Source organism: Dromaius novaehollandiae, chromosome 23 (assembly GCF_036370855.1).
Source record: "Dromaius novaehollandiae isolate bDroNov1 chromosome 23, bDroNov1.hap1, whole genome shotgun sequence".
In the NCBI taxonomy this organism is placed as follows: Eukaryota; Metazoa; Chordata; class Aves; order Casuariiformes; family Dromaiidae; genus Dromaius; species Dromaius novaehollandiae.
Window position 1 is genome coordinate 8476118 of NC_088120.1, and position 19401 is coordinate 8495518.

The window sequence follows — 19401 nt, forward strand, 5'->3', positions numbered from 1 at the left end:
CCTTCACAGTTTTTCCGCTGGTCTTTTTTCCCCATCACCAGCCTGCGGAGAGGCTGCCTGTTGCTAGGGAGCCCTCACGCTCTCACCAGCTTTAAACACTCCTCTGTGTTTAAGCGAGCAGGTCCGGCTCCTCGGCAGCAGGACGGAGCTGGAATCCCAGCGGCGAGCAAAGCCGGGCCAAAGCCTGGCTCTGCTTTGACCGAAGGTTGTGTCCTGCAGCAGCCGGCACCTGAGCACGGGGATGGGAAGGGGTAAAACCGTGGCAACGCACATGTATTTTTAAGTTGCTTTGGGAGCAGCAGTCGCCAGGGCGAGCTCTGCGGACGCTGGATTTGGCCGGCCTTGCTTGCCCGCTCCGTCCCAGAGCGTGCGTGTGTCTTTGTGGCTCCGCGGTGCCCGGCGGAGGAGGGACCCTGCAGATCGCTTGCGCTGTGAGAGCCTGGGAACCTGCCAGAGACGCTGTCTAAAAGGGCAGGAGCTCAGGCGTGAGAGGGGACGCCGAGAATAGCCTCGGTTATCCCGGGCCCCGCAGAGCTCCTGCTTCCCTCGGGCCACCGAGGGAAAGCTGGGCTTTACCTTCAGCCTCCCGCAGCTCTGGGGCTGGATCCAGTCCCACCAGCGCTCACGGGAGACCATTTAGCAGATAGCTTTAATTAATATCAGCAATCATCCTCGTAACCAATGCACAGCGCAGCTCGCTCTGGGTGCAGAGCAGGGGGTGAGCTCCTGAGTTGCGCCGTGACTCACCCCGCAGCCGGCCACCGCCGTGGTGCCGGCCACCGCCGCGGCTGCTTCGTCGCCTCCAGCTCCGCGGGCGGCTGCTCCTGCGCCCGTCCAGCCACCCCGACCCCGACCCGTCGGGCACCTCGGCTGTGCCCCCCCTTGCACGGATCGCCCAATGCAGGGGACAACATCGCGGTCTGGGAGAGACTGTGCTGGAGCGAAGCCTTGGCTGCTGTGGCGCTTTGCGGGGGTGGGCGAACCTGGCTGCAAGGAGAGCCCGCGGCAGCTCTCGCGCCGAGATGGAGCTCATGTCTCCATGGGGTCCCCAGTCACCTCTCACCTCGTGTCTCCATGGGGTCCCCTGGTCACCTCCCGCCTCGTGTCTCCGTGGGGTCCCCCGTCACCTCCCGCCTCGTGTCTCCGTGGGGTCCCCAGTGATCTCCCGCCTCGTGTCTCCTTGGGGTCCCCCATCACCTCCCGCCTCGTGTCTCCTTGGGGTCCCCAGTGATCTCCCGCCTCGTGTCTCCTTGGGGTCCCCCATCACCTCCCGCCTCGTGTCTCCGTGGGGTCCCCCGTCGCCTCCCGCCTCGTGTCCTCCCCACACCCCTGCCAAAGGCGTCTCCCCCCCGGCCGGTCCCTCGGGCCGCCCCCCGGTGCAGTGCAGCGGTTCCCCGTGGCTGCTCCCGCAGCCCGGACCGGCTTCTCCCTGCAGCGGCCGCGGGCGCCGCCGCCCGCGCTGCCCCGGCCCTGCCGCGGCCCCCGTGAATTAACCGGGGCGGCGGGGCGGCCCCGAAGAGGTTAAGCGCGGCTCGGTGGGCTGAAACCCCGGAGCTTCATGGGATGCGCTATAAAACGCGCTCCGCCGCGGTACCGGAGCCGCCGGGGCGGGGAGCTCCCGCAGCCGCCGCGCCATGGAGCCGCCGGCCCCCGCGGCGGCGGAGCGGCCCTGGGAGGAGGCCAAGGCTTTCTACGACAGCCTCGCCCCCAAGAAGAAGCCCAAATCGGTGAGAGCCCCCGGGGTGCCGAGCCGGGCTGCGCTGCCCGCCCCCCCCCCCGGCAGGGGAGCCCCGGCCCCGGGGGAAGCGGTGTCCCCGGGTCTCCCCAGGTGCCCTGTCTTCTCCTGCTCCCCTGGGTCCCCTCTGGGTCTCCCCAGGTGCCCTGTCTCTGCTGGGTCTTCTGGGTTCCCCCGGGTGGCCCCTCTCCTCCAGGTCCCCGGGGTCCCCCTCTGTGGTCCCCCTCATCCCAGGTGTCCCATCTCCTCTGGGTCCTCTGGGTGTCCCAGGAGCTTGCTGGGTCTCCCTGGGTCTCCCCAGGTCCCCTGGGGTCCACTCCCCCTTGTATTCACCTCACTGCAGGTGTCCCTTCTCCTTCAGCTCCACTGGGGTCCCCCCAGGTGCCCCATCTCCTCCAGGTCCCCTGGGTGTCCCTGAATCTTGCTGGGTGTCCCTGCATCTCCCCTTGGTCCCCCTGTGCCCTTCCAGGTCCCTGGGGAAGCCCTGGGTCTCTCTAGGTGCCCCTTCTCTTCCATGTCCCCAGGGTTGCCCTTGGCCCTGCTGGTCTCTCTGGGGGTCCCCCTGGGTTCCTGCAGGTCCCTGGGGAGCTGGGGGGTCCCTCTGGCTCTCTGGGGTGTTACCAGGCTCAGATGTCCTTGCAGGGTGGCTCGGTGCCCTGTGCCAGGGCAGGAGGCTGTGCCGGGGCCAGGGCTGGCCGGGACCCCTGCGTGGCCGGGCGGATGGGCAGGGCAGAGCGGGGGGACAGTCCGGAGGTCAAATCCCTGCCCCTGGTGCCACGTGGTGTCACGGGGGCACAGCCACCCCGGCTGAGCTCCTCGCGTCTCGGTGATTAGAGCAAAAGCCTGTGTTATCTAACCAGGGCTGAGCCCTGCTGGGTTTAAAAATGGGAGCGTCTGTGAGTGCTGCCGTGTCTCAGAATAGCTGCAGCAGCGCGGGCAGCCTGGCGGGGACGGCTCCCGGGGCCGTCTGTCCTGGGGACCCCGCGGCCTGCGTGCCGCCCGGCCCGTGGCTCCCTCGTTGGGCCCGGAGCAAGGTGGGCAGTCTCGAGGTGCTGGGTGCCTTTCTGCAGGGTGACCGTGCGTGCGGGACCTCTCCGGCAGGGAGAGACGTCTGAGGCCGCGGTTCTGCAGGTCCCAGCTCTGAGCATCCCGGGTGCTTCTCCCTGCCTGGGGGGCTCGGCTGGAGACCCCAGTGCTGTCTTTGGTGTGAGCTTGCCGTGCTGCCTGCCCTCACCTTCGCTGGAGGGGAGAGGGGGCAGCCCTGTGTGGTGGGATGCGGCTCATCTTTCACCCCATGCTTCTAGCCTGCTGCAACGTTATCTGAGCTCCTCCTCTTCCTCACCAGCGTGCTTGGTGACTAGGCTGATCATCTCTTTCACCAATGGGGAAACTGAGGCACGGGACAGCGATGTGCCTGGCCTGCGCTGGTGCAGTAGTCCATGGCAGAGCTGCGGTCCAGGTGGGCGCTCCGTCCCCGTGGCTTGGCCGTGCCCCTGTCCGGGGCTGGGGCTGGTCCCAGCAGGTCCCGGCCAGTCCAGTGCCCTCTGGTTAGGAGGTGCCCGTGCCGCGCGGCTCCACTGCCCTTGCCCGCAGCTGGGCTGCCCTGCCAGGCCGCCGTCACGCCTCGTGATGGATGGCTGCACAGCGCTTTTCTGGATTATAAATAATGTGTTTTGAGAACTCATAAACATCCCAGCCGTTGCCTTGAAATTTAATCCGATCCTGAGCAGGGGGCTCGCAGCCTCCCAGACTGATGGGAGCCGCCTTCCACTGGTCACGCTGCTCTAGGTGCCCCACTTGTCCCCAACCCCGCCGGTGCCCTGGGCCCCTGCAGGCCTCCCCGGCTTGCTGCGGTGCCTCATTTACTGGGTTTTGCTGTAGGTGTGGGTTGCAGTGATTTGGGAATGCTGTAGATGTGATGGGGACCATGCTTGACCCTGCACCAAGCCCTCCCTCTCCTCTTTCCGCATCTAATTTTCCTATCTGTATTTTAAAATTGTCCGCAAGGACTTTGGCTTCTGTGACATCCAGGGAAGTCCTCAGAGCTGCAAGAGTTCATCCAAGTTGTTAGGATCAAGGCCAGTCTGACAGATCCAGCCCCAGGCAGTGCAGAAGTGTCTGTTGCATTGGGGGGTGCAGACGGGGTGCCCGCTGTGGTCCTCCAGCCTCGCTGGCTGACTTGAGGCCTCCAGAGATGGCAATGGGAGCTGCTGCCAACCCGGAGCTCCCCGAAAGGTGATCCAGCTGTTCTGGATGCCATCTCAACACACCACTGCCCACGTACGCTGCTGGTGTCTGCCTTGGACAAGCGCTCCCGAGCGCTCTCCTCCCCGGCCTGGTGCGTGCTTGGAGGAGATGTCTCTGTCTGGCGCTGACATCAGGGGCATCTCATGCCCCTCGTGCGCGTCTCGGGCACATGCAGGATGTCCAAATGTCTGCCTTTAATCCTTGGGGGGCTGCTTAGGAATTACATCCGATTACGGGGCTGATTTAAAAGCCTGCCAGCTGTTGGCTCTGCAGGGACAACGTGCCATTTCCAGTCACTGCTGGAATCTGTCTTTGCCCCAGAACTGGGGTGTTTGGGTCTGGGATGGGCCTTGCACGTCATGGAGCCACACTGCTAGAAAGGCCACTGATGCTTCTGAAAACGGGGTTTTGATGTGGTGGAGCTTCTGGAGGCTGGGCCAAGGGCTGGTGCTTCTCTTTGGAGGACAGAAGACGTTCAGCCTGGCTGTCCCAGGATCCGGTTGTGTGGGCATCTCCATCTCACCTCTGCTTGTGGTGTTGCTGAAAGCAGTTTTGGTGGGGATGTGGGTTTCTGCTGCATTAAGTGGAGCTCCAGGGATCCTTCAGGGCGCTTGTCCCCAGCCGGCCTCTGAGGCACAGGGGCCAGGAGGGGACCTTCCCCCACCCCATGCCGTTTTTCTAACGCTTTCATTAAATGTAGCCTTAAGCCCTTGCTTGAGGGCCAGGGTGGGACCGGACCTGGCCCTCCCGTGGGAAAGGAGAGAAGAGCTGACTGCAACCCCCGAGCGCTGCATGCGGTTGGAGCGGGCTGAGCAGAGCCGAGCCCCGCGGCCGCTTCGCAGGGGTTGTGCTCCATGACGAGCTTGAACCGACCTTAGCTGACCTTGAGGACGAAGCAGTGTTTGTTATTCAGGTCCAGGGGTCGGAGCGGAGGAAGCCGGAGCGGGAGGCTGCCTTGGCGTGGGATCCTGGGCGGCCCCACGGGAGCCTGCGGGACGAGGTGTCGGCAGATAAAGAATCGCATCACTTATTGCCGGTCCTTTCACCGCAGAAGCGGGAGCGGGGCAGCAGCAGCGCTGAGCTCTTTACTGACTGGAGCCCACGGTTGCTGCGTTGCCATGGGTGAATATCGTACGTTGGTAGTGGTTCAGCTCCTCGTCTGCGCAGCAGAGATAGCGATGCTGCCCGATCCCCGGGAGGGCTGTGATAAGACCCCCTCCCTCCACCCGTGCTTTCCGTTAAAAACGAAAGGCTCTCTTCCCCAAAGCTGTGATGTTTCACGGGCCAAGTGGGATTTGCTGTGTTGTTTGCAGCCCTTTGATGGGGGAACAGAGGTGCTACGGTTCCCACAGTGCTCTGACTTTTAAAGCCAATTTTTCAGTGCAGTAATGATCATCTGCAGTAATAGTGGGGATGAAGAAGCGTCCAAACAGCCATAGGAAAGGAACGCTTCCAAATGAAACCTCCACTTCAAAGAGGTGTCAAAATGAGGCTCCCTCCTTCCAGGGCAGAATTGCCTTATTTCTCAAATGTCAGCGTTTCCCAGAGAAGAGAAGGGCTGTTCCAGCCCAGCTGGAGCCGTGAGCCGAATTAACGCCTGGGTGAGACTTTCCTGCAGAAAATGCTCCTGGTGCAAATCTCCCTTGGCAGGAGTGAAGGTGATTCCGTAAGTCTCGTTCCCAGAGGCCGGGCTTCCTGGCTGCAGGGTGCTCGGGGCTCCAGCAGCCCGTGCAGGGGCACAGTTGAGCCTTGAGCTTACGGTTATTTTTATTGCTGTGTTTATTACCTCTTAAATTAACCTCCTGGAGGCTTGTGCCTTTAAATGGCAGGGAAGGAACCATGAGCAGCCTGTTACCATTGCGCAAGGTGCCCGTGCTCTTGGCACCCGGCGGTGCAAAGTGTGTGCTGCGGGCAGATAGAGATGCAAATTCGGGCTGGGCATCCGGTAAAGAGGCTCTTGGCCCTGCGTGCACGTCTTGCTCCCCTGCACATGCCTCTGGGCTGTGTGTGACGCTGACCTAGTTTCCCTGCTCAGGAGCCTCTCGCGTGGCTGGTTGTGGAGGATGTGCTTCCCTGTGGTCCGTCGGGGACCGGGAGGTGGGAACGGATGCTCGGCACCACGCCGCCAGCTCTCCTACTTACCCAGATAAATAACTCAGCTCTGCTGTGAGTTGGGAGCCGTGCAAAGGAGCTGGATTCCTTGCTAAAGGCTAATGGCCGGATGTGCCAAGATCTTTACCAGTTGTTAATATTTTCAGTTAATAAATGACCCATGACACCAGAGTTATTAATTAATGAGCTAGAGCGAAGACTTGGCCTATGACAAATTAACAGCTAAAACTCGCCAGGTAGCTGGACTTGAGATGGGGACCTGGCTGTGATTCCCTTGCTGGAGCAGCGCTGCTGTCCCCGCTGCTGTTGCTGTTTGGTTTCCACATGCATCTAAATGAACGTGTGTGTCCTGCGGGTTATTGGCCTTTCTCGAAAGAGCCAGTTGGAAATAGGATCTTATTTCTCCACAAATGCAGCGGGAGAGGGATCCTTCTGGCCACAGCGATGTTCTCAGCCTGAGCTAATCTGTATCTAGTCCAACCCCCCACTGCTTAGGCCAGCTGACCCTGCCGTGGGGCTGGCCCCGGGCGCCGTGGGGCTGGGAATGGCTCCGGGGCTGCCGCTGACTCATTCCTGGGTGCGTCCCGGTGCTGGACAGGAGCGGCAGAGCCGGGATCAGGGCAGAGCAAGCCCAGCCCTGTGGGGAGAGAAGCTCCTCGAGGAGGATGGGGTAACTCGTCCTTGCCAGGCTGCTGTCTTCGTGGAGCCCAGCCCTAGGCGAGGCGGGAGCTTGAACTTTGGAGGGCTTGGGCGTGCGGAGCAGGCTGGCGAAGACGTCCTCCCACCTCCGAGCAAACAGCACTGCCGGAGGATTACTCACCGGGGCAATGCGGTACGCGCGGATCCTGGAAATCACGGAGGAGCTGAGGGCGAGGTGTTTCTGAAATGCTGACAGCCTGCATTTTTCCCAGGCTCCCCGTGGAGGTGCACCCTCTGCCAAGGCCCCGGGGGCTGCGGTGGTTCGGGTCAGGGCTCACCCCGCGGGCAGCGAAGGGGAGAAGGGCTCTCCGCGGACACCTCAGCCTTGCTGGTGCCCCTCCAGCTCTGCAGCCTGGGGAGGAGCTGGAGCAGCTTTGCTGCAGCTGTCCCCTCATTTAGGTGCAGTGATTAGCCTGGGAATCATCCCCTGTGCGAGCCCCCAAACCCTCTCAACCCCGCTCAGTTTGGGAGACTCCCAAAAACCGAACAGGGAGAGTCTCTGGCAGTTGGGGACAGGGCTCTCTGCACCACGGTCCCCTTCTGGATTTGCTGTCCTGGGTGCAAGTGGTTTCTTGTTGCTCACCAGTAATGAATTTTTTTGTGCTTGCACTGAGTGATAGGGATTAACACCCTTCTGGCCTCTAGGGAGGGAGAGCGGGAGCACCGTGGGGGTCAGGATGAGCCTGACTTTTCTGGTGTCCCCGCTCTTGCTGCCAAGTCCCGCTAGAGGCCCCGTGTTGACTTCAGTAGACTTTGGATCAAGCCCTCAAATGTTAATAATAATGACTCATAAATCAGTGCTTGCACCACCTGTTTGTCATGTTTCCGCCCACAATAGCTAGATCAAGTGTTTTGTAAGCCGAGCTGGCACGGGTTGTTTGTCACATCTGGACTGCGTTGGGGGAGTGCGGAGCTGGCGGAGCCGCAGTGTGTTTTTTCTGGCTGGGTTGGGGGGGGGGGGGGGGAGCTGCACTAACTCCCTCTGCGTGGGGGCAAGTGCTTCTCCTGGTGTGCTGCCTTGGGTGTGGATGTGTCCCAGGAGCCCCTGTTCGTAGCGGGAAGGCTGGGAATGGGGCAGGCAGTGGGAAAAGGGCCTCAAGGATCCCAAATGTGCAGGACAGTGCTTTGGGGTGCATCCAGGGCTTCATATGTCAAAGCACTGCAAGATCAGGGTCGCAGCTGCCCCGTTCGTGCGGTGACCTTTCAAAGGCCGCGCTGTGATTGCTACGGACGTGCAGTCGGTGTCATCCGCCCCGAGCCGCGTCCGAGTGCAGCCTGTCGTGTTAAAGGCCAACAGATGCTGCGGGGAGGCAGCAGGCACCAATTCCTATGCGAGATGCCCAGAGTCACCCCTCAGCTGGGGGATGGATGGAGGCAGAGAGCTGACTCAGACCCTGCTGAAGGGCGCAGGGAGCGCGAGCAGCTCTGCCTGCGTGGGCCACGGGAGCGAGGACGCTGAGCCCGGCACCGTGGGGCGGCTGCGCCGGCAGGAGCCCTGACCCATGGCCGTGCCCCTATTTTCTCCCTCTGCTGCGCAGCCCAAGCCCGAGAATGCCATCACCATCGCGGTGTCATCGCGGGCGCTCTTCCGCATGGAGGAGGAGCAGAAGATCTACAACGAGCAAGGGGTGGAGGCCTATGTGAAATACCAGCTGGACCACGAGAACGAGCCCTTCCTCCCCGGCGCTGCCTTCCCCTTCGTCAAGGTGAGCGCCTGCCCAGCGGCCTGCTAACGGGGGGCACGGGGAGGATTTGGGGCACGGGGAGGATTTGGGGCACGGGGAGGATTCGGGGCAGACTCCGAGGATGCTCAGTAGCTGGTAGCTGCATCGTGGCCCTTGCCCGAAACCTTTGGGGAGTGCGGGTGCTGCAAAGCACTCGCATGGGGCAGTGATGGGGAATGAACAGCACGTTGGAAGCAAGGTAACCACGGATAAACCTTCTGGCAAGTGGCGTGCCTCTTCCAGGACTGAGGAAATGCTGACTCTTCCAAATTGCCCAAGGATTGAAAAAATCATCTCTTTGGATCATATTTGAAGTTTCCCTTTAGGGAATTGTTGATCTCTCTCTTTTTAAATTCAGCCAATTTTTTTTTTAGTCTTGCTACATAGCCAGCCAGCTTCTAATTTCGACATGTTGAAATGAAACGTTTCAAATTTTAACAAACATTTTTCCAATTTCTGCCCCAGCTCCACTGGATTTGGCACTCTTTCATCTGCTGGCCCTTGCTGAAGTGCTCTCTTGCCTATTCCCAATAAATAAACAAATCGACTCAGTGGGGAGAGACTTGTTTCATTGTGGGTTGCTTGAAAAACATTTATGTGCGGCTTCAAGCTAATTTAGCCTTATCTTCTAATGAAAACTTGAAACTTGTTGTGTTTGAAAATAGAGCGGCTGGAGGGTTTTTTTCCCCCCAAATCTGTCTTTTTTTTCCCCAGCTAAAGCTGTTTGCTGATGTCAGCATGGCTCAGGGTGTAGCTGGGGTTGGGCCAAATCCCTGGTTTTGATGAACACAAGTGTTTTGCTCAGTGAGAGCCGGGGAGGGGGGGCTGGCGTCTGGGGCTCGGTGACCCTCCATCGCCCTTGGGTGCTGCAGGCGCTGGAAGCCGTGAACACGCAGCTGCGCGAGCTCTACCCCGACAGCGAGGAGCTTTTCGACATCGTCCTCATGACCAACAACCATGCCCAGGTTGGGGTTCGCTTGATCAACAGCATCAACCACTACGGTAAGCTCAGAGCAAACCCATCCTTTGAGCAAGTGCCGCTGGCTTTTAGGCAGGGTGCTCTTGCTTGGCAATGAGATAAGGAGATGTTCTCCTCCATCTCTTCCATCAGACCACCCACTGGTGGCTTCTCCAAATTTTCCTGGGCTTTGAGTGGAAGCTGGCTGGTGATGCTGATGCACATGGGGTCTGTGCTGGTACCAAAATTGGCCCCCATCCTGCTTGCTGCTGGCTCTTGGGAGGCCGCAAGGAAGCAGTGTCCAGGCCCTTCTGGGGGTGGTGAGGCTCACTCTGGTGTCCCTCTGCCCTCAGATCTGTTCATTGAGAGGTTCTGCATGACGGGAGGGAACAGCCCCATCTGTTACCTCAAGGCCTACCACGCCAACCTCTACCTCTCCTCCGATGCCGAGAAAGTGAGTGGGGCCATTGAAGAGGGTGAGTCCAGGGTTTGGCTTTGGAAGGGTAAAGGGGGGAGTCCAGAGCCTGCAGCGGGTTGGTACCAGGAGCAATAGCTTCTGTGTTGTTCTGCAGTTGGGGCCCACATCCCATCAAGGACGGGGCATCTTTGATGTTCCACAGAGTCTCTAGTTTGCATGGAAATAAGGTTTTCCTCAAGCTCCACAGCTCCTCCAAGGCAAAAGTGCTGTTTTTCCCCCTTAACTCTTATATGCAAAATGAGTTCTGCCATTTAGGAACTTCTTTTTGCTGTAAGAGGTCTCAGGGTCTCTGCATCCTCCAGGGCCAAGCTGCAGGCACTATTTGTTGTGTGTTTCCTTGCTCCGTTTGCTTCCAAGCCATCACGTTTTGCTCTGCTCCTCCACAGACGACCCACGAGGCCGAGCCCTTGGATAACTGCCACCTCTCGCCTTGCGCTTTATCTCCGCAGGGATTGCCGCAGCCACCATCTTCAGCCCCAGCAAAGACCTGGAGGTGTCAGAGAACCAGCTGCGGGTGGCTTTTGACGGCGATGCCGTGCTCTTCTCAGATGAATCGGAGCAGATCGTGAAGGCTCACGGCCTGGACATGTTCTTTGAGCATGAGAAGACTCATGAGAACAAGCCTCTGGCCCAGGTAGTGCTGAGGGGTCCTGGTAGGGGGTAACCAGAGAGCCTCTGGGAGAGAGACAGCCCAAGGGATGCTCTTGCCTCTGGGAACCAGCTGGGGCTCAGCACATGAAGGCTGGCAAGCCTGGCCCTACCAGACTTGGCCCTGGGGATGGCTCTGGCTCTCCCCCACTGTCATTGCTGTGGGGAGTAGGGATTAGACAGCACGGGGTGGAGGGGAAGGCATGATGGTTTCTGGGGTGATGGTTTCCTCTTGCTTTGGCAGGGACCCCTGAAGGGCTTCCTGGAGGCCTTGGGGAAGCTGCAGAAGAAGTTTTATTCCAAGGGCTTGAGGATGGAGTGTCCTATTCGCACCTACCTGGTCACTGCCAGGAGCGCTGCCAGCTCGGGAGCCCGGGCCCTAAAGACTCTCCGCAGCTGGGGCCTGGAGACGGATGAGGCTCTGTTCCTGGCCGGGGCTCCCAAGGGGCCGCTGCTGAGGAAGATCCGGCCGCACATCTTCTTTGACGACCAGATGTTCCACGTGGAGGGAGCCAAGGAGATGGGCACGGTCGCTGCCCACGTCCCTTACGGCATCGCCCAGAAGCACAAGCGGACGGCACAGGAGAAGCAGACCCCGAACAGCAAGTAGAGGAGCTGGCTGGTCCCGCAGCGCTGGGCGCGCGTCCGTGCGGGCCGGCACGCTGCGCAGACTTCGCCTCTGGGCACCATGCACTGAATGGGGCCGCGGTCTGCAAGGCGGAGAGCGTTTGCCCTGGCGAGCGCGAGTTTATTCCCTAGCCGGAGCTTTGTCCGGGGCACAGTGGAGGAGGGGGCTAATGGAAGGCTGCTTTTTGCCTGTATATTCTTTGCAATGTTGTGACCTTGTACTGCTGGCCCAGTGCTGTTCCCTGCCCCGTTCCTTGGGGGGCTGGAGGCTGCCCCTCATCGGGCAGCCCCACGAACCGTTTCCCTGTTCGTACACGCTCTGCACTTGCTTCAGGCAAAATCTTTGAGAATGGATCTCCCCTTTTATGGACCGTCTGTGCCAGGCAGGTTTAACTCATCGGCATTTTTCTAAAACCCCTGGGGAATTCCCAGTCCAAGTCCTTGATTTAAAAAACACCCAAATGTTCAGGCTGAACTGTTGAACTGGAAAGTTGTATGCACTCGGAAACCTTCTTGCAGCTTTGAAACAAAATATTGTCTCCTTTAATTACATTTAAATCATAACACTGTTCCCTCAGTGGGAACCTCCCTGAAAGATCCAGCCTCAGTTCCCCAACCAGAAAATCTTTCAGGTCTTTGTCCTCCCACCAAGATTTGTCAGCACAAAAACTTTCCCTTCATGAACTAAAACTTGGAAAAATAGAAACAAGCACTTGTTTTTAAAAAAAGGTGTTTCCTGCTTGTTGCTTTGGGCCAGTTTATTGTTGGCCCAGGTTTTTAAAGCTGAGTTTGACAGTTACAGGAGTTAGCACTTAGATATCTCAGTAAGGCATCTAAAGCCTAGCCCTTGTATGTGCCTTCCAGGGGCCTCAGACACATGCCTACGATCTGAATTAAGTTGAAAGCAGGCCCTAATATATTAGGGACAGCATTTGAAACCCATCGGGTAAATCTACAGAGAATTTGAGCCTGGGGAGGGTTAATTAAAGGATTTTTTTTCTATAAGCTGAGCCCATAGGAGTTGATAATCTCTCCTCAGCTTCTTAAAACCTCTGGTGTTTCTGAAAATAGACACCTCTGCTAGTGACACTGTGAGAAGGAACCAAATCCCTGATTTAAAAACAGGAAGAGAAATCATTTGGAGAGCTGCTCCAAAAAGCAGTGTGAAAGTCACTGACGTTATTGCACAAAGCCTTGTCCTGAAGGGTGCTCTCAGGATGAGTTTTTTTTCTTGAATTATGTATTTCTTGTGCTCTCTTTCTAGGCAGTACAAGTGACAGTTGGGCATGAAGGATGCCCAGTATTATCAGATAGTATTTTCAGTTGCTTCCAACTTTGCCAAATGCAGACTGCATGGGCTGAAGTTTTCCTGGGTATGTGTCTGCCTCTCACTCAACTTTGCAGGGAGATTTCAGCTAAAATAGCTCAGCCTTTTCTGAGAGCAAGGCTAGAGCTTAAGTTATGGCATTTTTGACAAATATATAAGCAAGCTAATATCGTTAGTGGCTCTGGAGACTGTCTTCTTATTGCACTAAATCCCGCCCTAGCAATGAAAAGTAAATTGCACTTTATTCCCTTGAACTGTTTCACTCGGACAGACTGTTATTTGTCACATTTGGGTGACCATGTCAGAGGAAGGTCTAAAATCTAAACAAAAAAAAGCCTTGAAAGAAATGAGCATTGCAATGACACATCTATTAATAAGTTCTATAAAAAGGTCTTTTCTTGTTAATGCAAACTCCAGATATTGGGATTCAAGCTGTCTCTCAGAGACCCTTTTGGCAGATCCGGGGGGGATAAGGGCCTGGCCTCCAAGTAAACATTTCCAAGGTGTTTCCTGAAGATCGCATCTTGGAAGTCCTGCCAAGCTCGGCTCACAGATGAGCTGTGCAGAGGCCTCCCCGCCAGCCTGGGAGATGATGTTGCAAGAGGAAGAGGATTGTCAGCAAGCCCTTAGGAAACCCCGACCATGCGGGCCTGGGAATGGCAGGGATGTCAGCAGGTGATGGTGTGCTGAGCCAGGCTGGTGGGATGGGATGTGGGCCACGAGCGCGGTTGCTGGGACGCGTGGGCATGTGCGTGGTTGGAGGAATGCAGGGAGCGTGAGCTGGTGCACCTGGCATCTCTGAGATAATGTCACTGCAGTGCATCTGTGTGTAAATGTGTCTTTTTCCAGGTGTTTCAGATGAGTGTGGCAAGGGCTGTTTTGTCTAGCAGGAGATGTCCTGTCTCAAGGTGCTTTTAGAGACAGCGTGTCAGGGTGCTGGATGTGGTTTTGGGGCAGGAGCCTGGATCTCTGCAGCTTTCACTGCTGCCTTCCCAGGCCCCGAGATGAGATGTGGGTGCAGAGAGCTGGTCCTGGGGACCCTGCTTGGCCTCTCGCTGCGTGGCACAGGCAGCTGCTTTAACAGCTCTGCCCAGGTTCCTCCTGCTGCCAGGGCAGCCTGGGGGCTCTCCAGAAGATACGGGGCTCGGGAAATGGTCCCTGAGCAAGGGAGGGCTCCCTTTCCACCTCCTGCCATGGCTGCTCCCTTTGGTTTTTATCCACATGGTTTCATACGGTTTTCTTCCTCTTCTCCCTTTTCCCTCACTACGACTGGCTGATGTGGATTTGCTGCTCGTGTACTTCCCTCGTGTGCCCATACGGGACATCCATTGCCCCTCGGGCTGGGGGAGCGACACGGTCCTGTGGGAGCCCGTGGCCGTGCTGGCCTGGCACGTCTCCCGTCTCGAGGGGCCGGTACTGCTATGCCTCTTGTGCTGTGCTGGCTGGCAACTGGACTTCCCCGCTGTGTGTCATCGCTCTGGGTTTCCCTTCATTTTCCCGATGTTTTTTTTTTCTTGTGAATGCACTGACTTGTTAATGAGACCCCTTTGGGTGTTTATCTGTAATAAACTGTGTTGGTCCCAACCTGGCTTTCTGTTGCCATTCTCGCAAGGGATATTTTGGCTCCCTGGTGCAGCCAGCAAGAGAGTCTGCAGACCCTGCTTGGGTCCTGCCGGGTTTTCTGATGAACGGGTCGGGGGTGGTGACAAGAAAAAGGGCCTTTGGGGATTTAAGGGAACTCAGGAAACTTAACAAAAGCAGCTACCTGGGAACCAGAGGCCTCCAGGAAAGGTGACGTTCTGAGGATGAGATGTGCCGTGATACCAGCTACCTTTCTCTCCTTCATGAACAGGCTTTTATTGAAACCTGGACTTGTGATGAAGTCCTGGATAAAAATACAAACTGGCAGAAGAGTTTTGTCAACTTGATCCTCTCCCAGCTGACAGGTGGGAGGCAGCAAAAGCTGTTTAGAGGAGACTTATTGCTGCTGAAATACATATATCCAAATAGCAGCTCTGGTGTTAGCTCCTCCCCATCAATAAGGAGAACAGATGGGTTAAGGGGATGCAACAAATTCTCCATCAGTCACCAAATATAGCCAAGGAATGTCCACAGGCCCCAGGGCAGCATCTCTGCCAGGGTGTTAGTTTAAGGGATGGATGGCCCTCAGCAGAGAGCGTTGTTCTGCAGCTTTATTTGCTCGGGATGCCTTTCCTGCACCCGTCCCTAATTCTACATGTTCTTCCACCAGATGCTTGAAAGGACAAGCTGAACTCCAGCACTAAGACACTCACTGCACCAGCGCGAGTTCAGGAGGGCCCACCTGGCTCTGAGAGGTCAGGATGTCCGTGCCTCAGCCCTGATGCCAGAGCCAAGACCTGGCTCTGACATTCTGGCAAAGGCTGGCTTGATCCCGTGACTCGCTCCTAAGGACCAGCATTGTCACTGGGGCCAAGGAGCTGATGGGCTGTGGAGAGACGTGGGCCGATGCGATGCAGCGGGGGAAGCAGGTTGCTGCAGTCAGGCCTGTGGTGTCTTATCATTGGTTTGCTGCAAGGCTGAATTTTTGTTTTGTTGCCTGTTTTCTGAGCTTCTTCCTTTAAAAACATCAGGCATTGAAGGGCTTTGCAATGTGTGTGCTTTAAAATAAGGGACATGGAGGAGGAGAAAGCGGAGGCAGAGCTGGTGGAGAATTATGCTGCCACGCAGTTATCGTCAGCGCAGATGTTCACAGGGTAATCGTGGCCTTTGAATAGCAAGAACTGCTTTTTGTGAAGAACCCAGGATTTGACTCCAAGAACTTGTGGGGCCTGTTCCTGAGGGCACGACACCCGGATGAAGGGCTGTGTGGCAGGGAAGTGGGGCAGAGCATGAATTATGCTCACCTGGTCCTCCTTCACCTAGGGTAAGTCATGACACCGCTCTGCCTCAGTTTCCCCATCATTGTAACAGAGATCAGCATGATCTGCGACCCAGAGGTAGCATCAGATCTGGAAGGTGCCTCCAGGTCTTTGCAGAACAAAAGCAGAAATCCAGGTGAGTTCTTCAGTGCAATGAAATCTCTTCTCTCCATGGTGATGGCCGAGTGCCCCAGCAGCAGGTCCCAGCCTGCCAGGGGCCATGCAAACGCAGGGTGGTCCCGGCAAACTGGCAGCACTGGTGGGGACCCCATCTCATTCCTTTAATGCACTTTGTCTGGTTTTGTGTCCTTTCTGGAGTGCAGAATAGCAGCTGAAAAATGCGAGCAGGGACCTACAGCCATCCCAAGAGGATAAAATGTCAGGGCAGGGGAGCTGGTGACAGGGTGACAGAAACACCCAGGGTTGGAATAGGTTAGAGGACCTGGCGGTGTGAGAACAAGCAAAGGGCACTCGCTATCAGCACTAGCAGGGCCGTGCCAGGATTTGGACAGCCTGACTATCTCATTCCTTCGACACCGCTATTAATAGCAGCGTTCGCTGACGCCTCTGTCACCGGAGCCGAAAATGTGCAAGCCCAGGGCGGCTGGGCTCGGCCCCGAGCGCTGCGGAGGCCACCAACGAAGCGGGGCCCCGGCGGAGCCCCTCGTCGCCTCGCTGGTGGAGGGAGCCGGCGTCTCCCTCTGCCAAGAGGCAGCTCTGCGCTGGGCCGGCCCGCGGCCGATGCACCAGCCGGTTCATGTTTGAGGCCTGGCCCTTCGCCAGGAAGAGCCGGTGGGGTGAACAGCCCTGCTGACCGCCCCGCTCCTTCCCCCCGCCCCGGGGCTTCCCAGCTCCGCCTGGGAGCCGGCAGGTTGTGGTGGCTTGATGCCGACCGTAGCTGTCGGGATTGCTCTGAGCATTGCGTGAGCTGGTGGAAGAAATAACCCTTTGGTCACCGAGCCAGGAGGCCGGCAAGGGATGGAGACGGAGGTTCTTGCTTTCCCGTTCCCACAGCGAGCGCTTCGTTAGCAGGGCTGCGCTTAGGAGCTTTGCTGGCCGCGTGATCCCAGTGAGGGCTGCGAAAATTAATGCTGCCAAGGGGAAGAGGAAGGGGTCTGGTCGCCCTGGGGCTATGGATGTCAGGCAGATATAATGGCACTCCCACGTTTGTGGGAATTTGGCGCAACGGGAGTGTTTGAGAGGAGACAGGCATTTGAGAGCAGGTTTGCACCTGCACGGTGGTGGGAGCGTGTCCTGCGGCCGGACCCGGCACACGCTCCGGGCCTGTCCTCGTCACCGGGAGCGCCGGGGCCGGCAGCGAGCTCACATTAGTGGTTTCCTCCTGGACATGGAGCAATCTCGGCCAGGGTTGTGCGAGTTCACTAGTTAAATGCTGTTTCCCTCCCCCTTCCCCAAAACAGGGCCTGATGCCAACCAAAACAAACCAGACCACCGAGGTACGAAACGCTGCTGATAGCGTCCGCGCCACAGCCCTTATCTGGGGATTCGCTGCGGCGGGAGCATAAATCAGGGAAAACTAGAGCCGGTCGCTCCGTGCGCAAGAGGCGGCTGCGCTGGCCCGGCGTGCTGTTTGTTCTGAGCCGCATCTGTCCGCGATGTGCGCAGCGGGGAATGTCGCCTGTGTCCAACGCCGGCCTCGCGCGGCCGCGGCTGTGGTGCCGGGCGGGGGCCACGAGAGGGCGTGAAGGGCCGCGGGGAGGGCGGCATGGCGGCCCACCGGGGCTCCTGCCTCCCCGCCGGCGGTTTATGCCGGCCCATGTGCTCCCAGGGGCATCGCTGTCTTTTACGGAGCCCGTTGCTCCCATCCCGGCCCCCGCGGGGGTGTACGTGGGGCGTACGCGGGGATGCAGCAGGCCTCGGCGCCCGCCTGGGGCAGCCATGTTAGCGGCCAGCCCACTGGCACGTCCGTGTCATGAAGGGCGGCCGTTTGAGACCTGCTGAGCTGGGGACAGGGGTTTTTTCCTCAGTGTCAGCTCTGGTGTGGGGCACCATGGCCTCAGGTGTGGTGCCAAGGTGGGTGGCCATGTTGGGTGCTGAGGCGGGGCAGCCATGTTGGCGCCAAGGCGGGGCGGCCATCTCGGGCACCGCGGGGCCGGCGGTGAGCGGGAGGGCTGCCTCGGCGGGCCGGGGGGGCCGTGCGGCGCGGCTGGGGGCCCTTCCTGCCCGTTGTGTAAATAGGCCCCCGCTCCTTTGGCGGCTGGCGGCCTCCTCCAGGTGCGGCTGGGAATCATTAGGAGCGCTGTGCCGGGCCGAGTGTGGGAACTGGAGGAGAAAGCTGGAGAGAGGCCTTCTTTCATCTCCCCCTGCCTCCTCCCCCCCGCGTCTGCCAAGCCTGGCTTCCTTTTGAATCCTTCAGCTTGTGCCAAGCGGGGGAGAAGGAGGGGGGGGAATAAAGAAAAAGGGGGAGGGGAGGGAAAAAAAAAAACCCACAGGAATGTGTCCGGGGATCTGGCTTCATTCAGGCTGCCGGGCCCTGAATGCGCCGGCTCCCTGCTCGGGGAGGGAGGGAGGCCATGGCCGCCCCCGCGGCGGAGGCTGGGGGAAAGCAAACAGGGAAGCGGCGGCTGTTAGTGCGGCGATGCCCCGGGGGGGTCTCTGCCGGGGGCCCCGGTCCCGCCGTGTCGGGGGAGTGAAAGCCCTCGGCGCCCAGGTGAAGCTGGGGCTTTGCTGTGTCCCTGCCCAGGCGGGCGCCCATCAGCACAGGGGCGATGGGGCCGGGGGGGGGGCACGAGAGGCGGGTGGCAGGAGAGGCTTTTTTGCCACAGGGGACAGGGTTTTTTTGACTGGCTGCCGACATTGTGCCCGGCAAATTAATAATTTCCTCTCGCAGCAACAATGTCGGCCCGTGCGTGTCGGCATCTCCCGCTGCCCTTCCCCAGTGCACATGGAGGGCTTGTGCCGCCCGCCGCGGGCTTCCTCTGTGCCTCCTCCTCCTCAGCTGGGCTTCCAGCTGTGCATAACTGTCAAACTCAGCCCAGCTGTGACAGCTGCTGCCTTGGGAGCGTCCCAGCGGGGAGAGCTGGGCTCGGCGTGCGAACTAATGATGCGAGTGCGGGAGGTGGTGGAGGAAGCGTGCTGGGTGGCGGAGAGGAGCGTGCAGCACCGGGAAGGAGTGCTCGGGTTTGCAGCCTGTTTGGCAGAGAGCTTGGCAAAATATGAAAGCGAGCAAGCGAGCGAGCGCGCGGGCACGCACGGCAGCCGCGGGCGCACACTCGCCTCCGTTCCTGCCTGCACAGGCTGCTGGAGACGCAGGGCAGCCCGAGCACGAGCCAAGCGCTCGGGACGGGAGCACAGGCTGCCGCTGCTGCTGCAAGTGGAGGAAGGGTTTTGCCTCAGTTCCCTAGCAGTAAATCTCCTGGTGCGTGTTGCACACCAGGCCTCTCAGCACCCACAAAGGAGTGCGTGTAACAACCCGTGCAACTCCTTGCATAGCTGTGCACACTTGCAGCGTGTGCTTGCTGCCCCTTGCAGCACTAGCCCGCTCTGCACGCGCTTCCCGGCGTGCTGCGGCTGTGCATCCATGTGTGCCCTCCGCAGACTTGCTCCTGTTGCCCTGCAGTCTGTTCCCACGCTGCCCGGCCTCCGTGGCTGCCTGGAAACACGCACCGATGCCTGCGTGCCCGCCGGGGCACAGATCGCGCTCCCTCTCTCCGTCGAGGGCACGCAATATGGCATGCAGTATCAGGAGATCTTCTGGGAACGCAGTCCATTCCTCTGACAGCATTGTGTTTTGTTCCTTATTTATATCCCCGGGGTGGTGCCACAGGTGGGCAATTGTTCCAGCTGACAGCCTGAAAGGCAAAGAAACAAGATTTAACTTCCTGCTATTCAATTAGAGAAAGTGAGCATTCATCAGCAGCTGCTGGCTGCTGGCAGGAGCAGACCCACCCGCCGCGGCACTCTCGGGAAACGCGCTCCGCGGCCG

The 19401-nt window shown here is 58.9% G+C and overlaps 1 protein-coding gene across 3 annotated transcripts; it reads left to right on the plus strand.

Annotated features, from left to right (window-relative positions):
• The first annotated feature begins 1541 nt into the window (after positions 1 to 1541).
• Positions 1542 to 14139, plus strand: NT5C1A (5'-nucleotidase, cytosolic IA). Of its 3 annotated transcripts, none has more exons than XM_026098050.2 (6): positions 1542 to 1727; positions 8332 to 8499; positions 9390 to 9519; positions 9829 to 9951; positions 10403 to 10587; positions 10846 to 14139. In XM_026098050.2, the coding sequence occupies exons 1-6, from the start codon at positions 1635 to 1637 to the stop codon at positions 11209 to 11211; spliced, it is 1065 nt and encodes a 354-aa protein (XP_025953835.2). In that variant the 5' UTR covers positions 1542 to 1634; the 3' UTR covers positions 11212 to 14139. The 3 variants fall into 3 exon arrangements, with proteins under 3 accessions (XP_025953835.2, XP_064381188.1, XP_064381189.1); XM_064525118.1 differs by lacking the exon at positions 1542 to 1727 and adding an exon at positions 2544 to 3194; XM_064525119.1 differs by lacking the exon at positions 1542 to 1727 and adding an exon at positions 3224 to 5648.
• Positions 14140 to 19401: the final 5262 nt, after the last annotated feature.